At 56.2% G+C, this 9,876-nt stretch overlaps 1 protein-coding gene across 13 annotated transcripts in view; it reads right to left on the bottom strand.

The window, feature by feature from the left end:
* Nucleotides 1-5,051: 5,051 nt before the first annotated feature.
* The window catches only part of GRM4 (glutamate metabotropic receptor 4), a 127,137-nt gene continuing 122,312 nt past the window's right edge, over nt 5,052-9,876 (bottom strand). For 9 of the 13 annotated variants that reach the window (XM_065544139.1, XM_015448844.3, XM_015448845.4 and 6 more), the window contains one exon: nt 5,052-6,040. In XM_065544139.1, the coding sequence (XP_065400211.1) occupies nt 5,991-6,040 (50 nt within the window). In that variant the 3' untranslated portion in view covers nt 5,052-5,990. Of the gene's footprint in view, nt 6,041-6,526; nt 7,883-9,876 lie in introns of those variants that run through there. The other 4 variants (XM_074038353.1, XM_065544140.2, XM_074038359.1 and 1 more) reach the window with 2 other exon arrangements.

Genomic DNA, 9,876 nt, shown 5'->3' with positions numbered 1-9,876 from the left:
TACGAAGCCTCTCAAGTCTAGACAAGCCTCCTGACTCTCTGGGCCTCAGTTTCCTCTTCTGTTAATGTGTATGACGAGGAACAGTGGATGATCCTTGGGGCCCCACCCAGCTTACCCCTCATTCTATGCTTTCTTCACCTGCCAGTGAAGGAGTGGCAGAGTGCAGGGATGGCGGGCCCACCCTCACTGGTCCCCTCCACCAACAACCCCCACCGGCTCTCCATCCTCCTCCACTGCTCCAAATGTTAACAAACCTCTTTCTCCAGGCACAGACAACCTGGGCTGGGGAAGCCAAAGGAACGGCCTGATTTGCATACTCGAGCCCCTCCCCAACCCCCTAGTGTGTGCACAGTTGCCATAGCAACTGGCCCCAAAAGACTCTTCTTGGCAGTAGCCTCCCCTTTCTGCATTGCTGGAACGCTGGCTGCTTACTCAGGCTCTGAGCACTCAGAGCTCAATCCTTTATTTTAAGGATGAAGAAAGTGAGGCCCAAAGAGGGGAAGCTACTTGCCCAAGGGCACACAGCAAGTTGGTCGAAGAGCCTTACCTAGAACCCAGGTCACCTGATTTCCACTCCAGCATGCCTGTCATCCTAGGAGGTAGATGGGGGTCACTTTCTACCCAATAACAAACGTGCTACATCCGAGCTCTCCCCAGACCTCTGGGGAAGACCGTGGGAAGCTTAAGTGAAGAAACTAACTTTGAGCAGAGACTCAGATATTGCTGAGTGCTAGCGGGTGGGGATACAGCCAAACAGGCTCCTCTAAGTATCCATTCCAGCCCCATCTCCCTGATTATTCATTCAGCAAACATTTCTTGTACACCTACTATATGCCAGGTACTGTCCTAGGCCCTGAGATTCACTGCAATGAAATGCCCTGCCCTGGTGGGGGCTGACAGTCTGGCGGTGGGTGAAAACTATGAGCAAGCCCTCTGAATACAGGATGAAGTCTGGGGCTGAAGGGGCATTCAGAAAGTGGAGGAGGGTCTGCTCTTGAGCTCGGGTAATCTGGGGAGCTATTTCAAAACCAGATACTTCAAAACTTACCTGTCCCCTGTCCCACACCTTCAGGGCAACTGGTTTCTTGATGCTGAACTCCAGTATGGTTGCTGGCTGGTTGATGTGTTTTGGGAGAACATGCCTGAGGCTTTAACCACAGAATTCTGGGCACTGATGCTGGAGTTGGGAAGATGTTTGGGGGCAGTGAGCTCCCTCAAACCATGTGTGCAGCTGCCCGGCCTGTTCCAGCTGGCCTGCAGGCTTGGAGAGTGATTTCAGATGCTCCAGGAAGGATCACCCACTGCCACTCACCAGCACCAAAATGACAGAAATGCATCTCCTGGTGCAAAAAGACAGCCCTTCACCTCATAGTCAGAAAGAAGAAACAAGTGCCCTGAGGGCAGATACCAGTTGCCCTGCAGTCAGCAAAGCCTTTCCTGGGGGTGGAGCTTTGTTTAACTCTTTATTATGGAAATTTTCCAATATACAGGAAGGAGAGCAGCACAGAGACTTCCCATGTGCCCACGCCCCGCTCAAGAATCATCCACTTTTGGCCACTTTGGCTTCAGCTCTGCTGCTCCCTGCCCTGTGTGCTTTGGAGCAAACTGGGGCTGGTTTTATAAGAAAAGGGGGAAGAGGTGCCCTGGAAGTTAGGTGGGTCCCAGGGGGTAGCTGCACCCAGAATGGGGGCGGGGGTCCTGGTTCTGTGGATGGAGTAGGAGGAGGTCTGGCTGAAGGAGCCAAGCCCCATTTCCTGCCCCAACTCCACCTCTCTTTGTTTTCTCCCTCCCCTCTTTCTCCCCCTCACTCGCAATAAAAACATAATTATGGGGCTTTATAGAAAAAAAAGGCAAATTATGGTGACATGCTTTAATTATCTGCCGAGCAATGGCGGGCTGAATTACACAGGCAGGGCCTTGGAGGTTACCTAAAAATAAAGCAAGAAGCCTCATTAGATGCTAATTGCTGCTTTTGCCAACCGAAGTGAGATTCCGGTGCCGAGTGCCATTCAGTGCTGGGTTGGGGGTGGTGGTCTGAGCCCTGTGAGGCTCAGAGTGCCAAGGCCAAGCCTTGAGGGGCAGCCAGGATCATCCAGGGCAGGCAGGAGGACAGAAGGAGCCCTCAGTGCCAGGGGAGTGCCTCAGTCTCCCTTCCCTGTTCAGTGGGCACATGGAAACCTGGGATGGGAAGGGGGAGCTGTGGAGCCAGTGAGGGTGTCAGAAAGCGGGCTGCCCAGCCTTCTGCAGGGTCAGCATCTTCTCAGGGGCTCCCCAGGACCCCTTGGAGGGCCTGGACGCTGAGGCAGTGTGGGGGCAGCTGGCATGTGGCCCACTGAGACCTCTGTCCTGCCTGGCTCTATGCCTCTGCCTCCACGGCCTGAGAAAGAAGGATGGGAGGGGCAGACCATAAGACATTAGAGCTCAGAACAGCCCCTCAGAGGCCGAAGGGACCTGAGACTCTGCTCCTGAGGCTGGTCTCCCCAGGGTCCTAGGAATTCCACAAAAGTGCCCTGTGCATCCAGCTGGCCTCAAAGTTCCTGGGTGTCTGCTCAGGCTGGCAGCAGCCCAGCCTTGGGCTTGAGCCCAGGCAAGCTCGAGTGAGCACTGTTGCTCCCTCCTGACTTCACAAACCCCAAAGTCTGGTGCCACACCTGGCCCACTTGACTGCACGGCCCATCTGTTGGGGAGCTTTTAAAATGTGCCTGTGCCCAGCCCTCCCCGCAGAAGTTCAGGTCCAGTGGTCTGGGGGGAGCCCAGCGTCTGTATTGTCTAGAAGTTGCCCTGCTGGTTAGAAAGTGTGCTGTGGGATGGGATGTCTGCTAGCACAATCCTTTCGTTCAGACATTGAGGAGGCTGAGGCCGCAGGGGTGAGCACATACCCCCTGCACATAGCAAAGGTCTCTGGGGGCCGCTGGCTCCCTATCCAGGGTGCCAGGGACCCTGAACCTCCCCTCCATCTTGTTGAAATCTAACATTGTGAAGATTCTTAGCAGCTTTCTCTGGTCATTGATAATTGAGGATGAGAACAAAGGCGAGGAGCCAAGCCACCCGTGAAGGGCCAGGCATCCCTCCCACCACAGGCATCAGGGCAGGTCCCACCCAGCCCAGCTATGGGACCCAGTCCTGACTGCACTGGCCTGAGCCTTCTAGGTGATGGATCCAGGACCCCAGCAGTACCCACCCTCCCAACTGCTGCAGCAGGTCTAGCTGGCAAAAGTCTTGTTAGGGCCTGGTTCCTTTCTGTCCACCTCAGGCCCACAGAGCCCACCTCTGCACCCCAGGCTCAGATGCCCAAAGTCACACTCACCCAAGGCTTCCCTCCTCCACCCACCTCATTCTAACAGTCATTTTACTTTGGGACACAGTCTGCTGTATCTCCTCCATCACACTGGAAGCTCCCTGAGGGCAGGGCTATTTCTCCCCACTGGCAGGGGACTGGTAGGCCCTGAGGGCCCCTCCTGAGAGCCAAGGGGAGCCGAGGGGCAGCAGCTCCCTTGGAGAGGTGATTCTCCCGTTGGAACCTAGATGGGGGTCCCACAGATGTAGGGGGACCTAGGCAAGTCCTGGGCTGAGCATCAAACCCCTGCAGGCCCTGCCCTGGACCTAGCCTTGGACCTCAGAGCAGCAATCACTTCAGGAGGGGTGTAAGCCACAGAGCGGGCAGGGTGCCCAGGCTGGGGTGCTGCCAGAGTCATCCTGGGGGAGAGCTGGTTGGACCCTCTTCTGCATTCCCCATCCCTACCCCTCACCCCACCCCCACCCCCCACTGCCCTAGAAGCTTTTGGCAGATACCCTTGATCTGGCAACCTAGTTCTGCCTGACCGGGCTGGAGCACTGGGTGGAATCCTTCCTGGGCAGAGGTCTTAGGAACCTTCTGTAAGATGATCAGTGAGGCGCTCCTTTCCTGTCTCCGTCCCTCACACAGACACTTACTGAGCATCTACTAGGTGCTGCACACAGGTCCCAGGGAAGAAGAGATTTCCTACACACAGGTGTGTGAGATGCCCAGGCCAGAAGTAAGAGTGGGCTGATGGAGAAGACATGATACCTGGCATAATTCAGTGTCCCAGCCTCACCCCTACACACACCCTCATACCCTGTCCTTGCCTGGCCCCCTGCCCAGGGTTCCTCCAGTCCCTTCCACTGTGCTCCACAGTGCCGTCAGCTAGCCTGGAGGTGGGAGGGGGTGCAGGACCTGGGGGCGGGGCAGGGCAGGGGCGGGGCAGGAAGGGGAGGCACAGGCAGCCCGGGCTCCAGCTGCTGCCTATGGCCTCATTGTGTCGCTGGCTCTATAATTTACCCCAGCCAGAGCCCAGCCCCTAAGTGTCCCTGTTTCCCACCTCCCAACCTGCCAGGGAAGCCAGCTGCGGTGAACGCTCACCATGGGCCTGAGACAGGAATCCACACGAGCCACCGGGACCCAAACAGACGACCAGACACTCAAACAAGACAGACACGCATGTGCATGGACGCGCTGGGCGTGCACACAGACACGCAGCCAACAAGCCACACGGCCATGCCTGTGCCGTGCACTTGTGGGCCCACGTGGACACATACAACACACTGATCTCCACAACAGACACACGTCATCTTAGCACCCGAGCCTGGAGACAACAGAAGCAGGAAGGGATGGCTGTGAGTGCTGGCAGCCTCGGAAGTTAACTTCTCAAGAAGAGGACTTCCTGGCTGGAAGGAGAGAGGCGCAGGTTATGGGGGCGGGGATGGAAGGGCAGTCCCAGGTGTGAGGGGTGTGAGACAGAGGACAGGCAAGGCAGAAATGTTACCATCCCAGGGCTGGGGACAAAGCATCCCCCCTAACTAGGGGACTACTAGGTGCCGATTCCTGGAATTTCCTGCAATGTCCCTGCCCTTTACCTGGAAATCTGGCCCCTCCACGGCACACTAGATCCCAGCCCAGGGAACAGTCTCCACAGCCCCCAAGCCCTGGGTCTCCAGAGCCCATTTCCCGCTTCCCTCTAGGTCCAGGCCCTCCAGCTGCAGGCTGAGCCTGTGGTCCCATGGCAGGACCCTCAGTGGATGTGGAGCCCAGGTGCAAAACCAGGTGTTTATTTTTATTAGAAATGTTCTTGGTATAAAAACAATCATGCGCTACACATTGTCATCAATAACCATCACCAAACACCCAGGCACTGAACTCCGTGTGGTCGGCAGGAGGGGCAGGCGGGCAGGCGGGCAGGACACACGGCAGACGGGCGGGGCAGGCGGGCAGGCTGCGGGCCACAGGGACACACACAGAGGCCACCAGGAGGACGCAGCACTTGGCAACACACTCGAGATTTGTTTTTGTTTTGGCTTTTTTGTGTTTTGATTTTTTTTTCTTTTTTTCTCTTTTGCAACATGTAAGGTTTGGTGAGCTGGGGAAGGGTGGCAGGGAGAGGGGAGCAACGGCTGGACGAGAATGAAGCGGAGGAGAACAGGAAAGAAAATGGCAGAAAAGTGACACAGGTGGGACCCAAGAAAGCATGAGGAGCTGAGGACAAAGAGGATGAGGGAGAGGAGGCAGAGGCAAGAGCCAGAAAGGAGACACAGAAAAGGCCGAGAGCACAAGCAGCCGGGGACACCAGAGAGGCAAAAGGTGAAACAAAGAGATAAGAGAACAGAAAGACAGGGCTGGAGACAGACAGAGGGGTCGCCAACAGCACAAACAGAGACGAAGGGAGGGAAAGATCTAGCACTGGGGCCCACACGGCCTGAGCCCCTGTGGTTTGGGGCCGGGAGGGGCAATGGTCCAAGATGCAGGTTCTTGTGGTAGCCTGGCACTGCCCCGGCCCCTCGTGCTCCTGTCGCTCACCCAGCTTGCCCAGGCTGCCAGCAGTGACGGCCGGGGGCTCTGCTGTCCTCAGCACCAAGCCACATCCGTGGGTGCCCACGGGCAGGCAAGACATCAGCTGGGCCCTTGGGTGTGGCCCTGGCCCAACGCACCATCCACAGGGTCACGGCTCCTCCTGCTGCTCAGCTCCATGGCCTCGCTAGATTGCATGGTTGGTGTAAGTGACGTAAGTCTGTTTGGTGGCCAGCGCTGGAAGGAGAGAGACCAGGGGTACCCAGGAGTCAGGGGCTGCTTTTCTCAAACTCTCCTTCCACACGGGCATAACCCTGCACAAGAACCTACCATAGCTCCCCACCTCTCATGGCATCCAGTCCTGGGCTGAGCTATCAACATTGCCCCAAACTGCACGGGCCCCGCCTGGCCCATCCGCTTGCTTCTCCTGCTGTTCCCAGCTCCTCATCCAGGGACTGGGCCCATGTTTCGCACCTCCACGCCTTTGCCGGACTGGGCTGCTTGCCTGGAATGCCTTTCCTCTTCCCTTTTTACTCTAGAGATGACTCCTTCCTCCAGCATTCCCTCCCCAAACCCCACTCCCATGTGAGGGGCTCCCCAGCATGGGGCCCCTGCCACCTTCTAATTCTACCACACTTCAAAAGAAACCTTTTTTTATGACATCATATAACCTTAAAATATTATCAAAGGGAAGTCTTTCAGAAGTTCAACCACACGCAATTTGGATGCGCACATGTAAGGAATATACATTAAATTAGAACGGTGGCCTAGGGGAAGAGAGTGAGGAACAGGGATAGAGGAAATAAATAATGAAAACCAGAGTGGGGCCATGCATGGCTAGAAACTGAGGCATGCGATTGACTCAGCACTCTGCCCCACACCCAAGGAAACACAAGTCCCCCGGATCCCCAGGGCCCTCTGAGCATCCACCCTTTCTACTTCTCGGTGCCCCGTCTCCCTCAGTCTTGAGCCCCCCTTATCTGCCCCTGTCCCTCTGGCCCTTACTCCACCCTGGGACTGGGGTGGTACATCGGGGTATCTCCCATTCCTGTCCATAGCTGAGTGATGCCAGCAGCTCTCATGAGCAGTGTGAGTGTCCCCCACCCCTCCAGAGTGCAGACCCCACAGCAGCCTAGTGAGGCAGCCAATGAAGCATCACCCAACTTGACAGATGAGGAACTAAGGCCAGAGGGGTGAGGGGCCTGGCCAGACCCTTGGTTTTGTCCTGTTCAGCCAGGGTTTAGGCCCTCCCTCAGTGGCCTGGGAGCTGGCTCAGTGGTGGTAATCAGGGCAGTATTGCTGCCTGGGGCAGGGGCTGATCCACGAGTGTGGAGAGAAGCAGTGGGTGGGAGAAACCAGCTGCCCTTTGTCCTAAAGCTGCCCTGACTATCGGTCGGGATCTGTTGGCTCAAAAAGGAGGCACATCTGCCAGACTCAGCCAGGGTCATCTGGAGAAGAGGAAACTGGGGGACAGGTGTGGTGGTCTGCAAATTGTCCCCCCAGTCCTCTCTCCCCTATTTCACTGGGCACATGACTCTGAAGGACTAGGTTTCCCAGCCTCCCTTGCAGCTAGGTGAGGCCTTACCTGACTGCGTTCTTCCTCATGAAATACACATGGAAGGACTGTGTGTAGCTCCCATGTCATTCAATTAAAATGGTCTTTCCCCCATGCTTCTTCTCTTTTCCCTTCCATGAGCAGAACAACCATTGAGGTCATCTAGCCTCAATCTTCAGGGAGCCAATGGAGCAACAAGATGGAAAGATCCTGGGTCCCCACTCCCACCCACCCATGATGTCTTATTACGGCAGAGAGAAACAAACATCTGTCTGATTTGAGCTGCTCAGTTCTGGGACCTCTTTGTCACAGCAGTGTAACTGGAAGCCCACTAACACAGGCAGGAGTTCGGTGTCCAACTATCAGTCTATCACATGTGGAAGAAGCAAACTGGTTGGGGACGGGGTGAGCAGAGGGGTCCACCATGGGACTAGTAGGGAGGCATGAAGGTCAGAGTCCAGTTCAATTAAAGGAAGAACTTTCTCCTGGCCAGAGTTGAGTGGAGTCAGTGGCCTATGAGCTCCCTGTCAACAGAAAAATTCAAGCAGATGATGAAGAATCACTTAGCCGGATGGTGGTGGGCAAGTTTCAAGGTTTAGGTGCTACCTGGATAGCTACCAATGGAAGAAAATGGTGCCACAACATCCAAAAAAAGAATAAGAACACAGCATGACACCTTACAGCTCATGAAGAATTCCCACCTTCACCTCTGAAAGGACCCATGACCTTCCAGGGTTCTGGATGACCAAGAGGGCAGAGGGCAGAGGGACCACAGGACAGGTCAAGGTCCGTTTCGGGGGGGCAGCATCCAGGAGGTGGCCTGGGATGGCAGGAGGTGTGAGAGGGAGATCAGCGCAGATCAGCACCCTGAGGGCAGGAACTGAGATTCTAGTTGCAGGGCGGCCTCACACTCTCTCTGAGCCTCAGGCAACTCTTCCCCTTCTTTGCTGGGTCTCAGTTTCCCTGCCTGTAACTTCAGCAAGTGGTCTTTTTGCCTAAACTACTTCTCCTGAGGGGCTTCCAACTGCCCCCAACATCTTCACTCCATTCTATCCCCCATGGTCAGAAAACGCGCAGCAGTGGCTATGTGAATCACAGCAGGCCAGGCTGGTGAGAATCAACTTCCCAGGGCTCCGTCACCCCCTGGGGGAACTGATAAAACTCAGCTTCCAAGCCTGTAAAACCCTGGTTCAGAGGTGAAAAAAACTCTCAGCAGCCACAACAAAATCTCCATTGACTGCAGGGGATGCAAGCCTGAGGGCAGCTGAGGGGCAGCAGTGGCAGCTGCAGACTAGAGAAAGTGTGGAGAGGAAGGACCGCAGGGCCTCTGCTCTCCTCTAATGCCCCACCTGTCTGCCCTAGAAAACCCAGCTCACAGGTTCCAGAAGCTGGGGAGCCCTTCACCCAAGACTCAGTCTCACCATCTGGAAAACGGGAGCCGTGAGTCTGCCCAGGGCCCCCACGAGCTGACAGTGAGGCTCCAAGGGAAAGGCTCTGGCCAGAAGTCAGGAAACTTGGGGTCCAGTCCTGCCTGCAATGCTATGGGGGAATCTCGACACCTGCCATGTGGCCCTTCTAACAAACTGACCTTCTCAGAGCCGAGATTCTCTCATCTGTAAGATGGGGTGATAATAAACACCACGTGGGGTCAGCCAAGAGGTGAACAGAAACACTCTTTAAATCCTGCAGCATGCTAGGCAGAAGGACAGGGCTGGAATTACTCCAGCAGTGGGGACCAGATAGGGACAGCAACACCCCCGGCACACTCTCAGTATGAAGGGAAGGCCGAGGAATACGGGCCGAGGCCCTGAGCCCACCCGGTGCTGACCACAGGCCCTGGCTGCTGGTTTTCAGTTGCCGGAGGCACAGATAACAATTAGCCAGGCAGTGCTAGGCGCCAGTTGACAGCCCCCATTTGTCGCCCCTTGTCTCCGCACCCAGTCTGCCTGCAATCAGGCCCCTGAATTATTTATTCTGTTGTTTGTTTAAAGATACGTAGCCTGCCAGTGACAGAGTGAAAAATGTCCCTGTTCCACAGGAGTGACACCTTTCCACTCCTCCTGCTCACACCCCCACCGTCCGGCTGCCCCCAGAATTAATCACCTGGCTCCTGCCTGGTGCCTCCATGGCCTCTGTTGTCACTGAGCTGAGAGACAATGGGGGCACAGGGTGCTGGCCACTGGCCTTCACATAGGAGGTAGGGAGAGGGGCTCCCTAACTTCCCTACCATGGAAGCCCCTAAGATTTTCAGGGGGGAGGATGCCAAGGCCTGCAGGGGATCTGGTGACCACAGACCCCTCGGTCCCTCCCAACCCCAGAGCAGCTGGAATTGAGCCCCGTGGGGGCTGCTCCACAGCCTGGAGGCCCCCAGGCTCCTCTGGGCAGGAAGCAGGGACCTGGGGATACGGGGTCTCCCTCCCCAGGCCTCCACACCCCTCCTTCTCTGGCAGGAGTGGGTAATTGTCCCATGTTCCCAGGTGACTGGCTGGAGCAGAGGCAGAGGACCAGTACTGAGCCA

The sequence above is a fragment of the Macaca fascicularis genome, chromosome 4 (genome assembly GCF_037993035.2).
Source record: "Macaca fascicularis isolate 582-1 chromosome 4, T2T-MFA8v1.1".
NCBI lineage: Eukaryota > Metazoa > Chordata > Mammalia > Primates > Cercopithecidae > Macaca > Macaca fascicularis.
The sequence above is the reverse complement of the archived record's forward strand: the minus strand, read 5'-3'. Positions and strand labels throughout refer to the sequence as shown.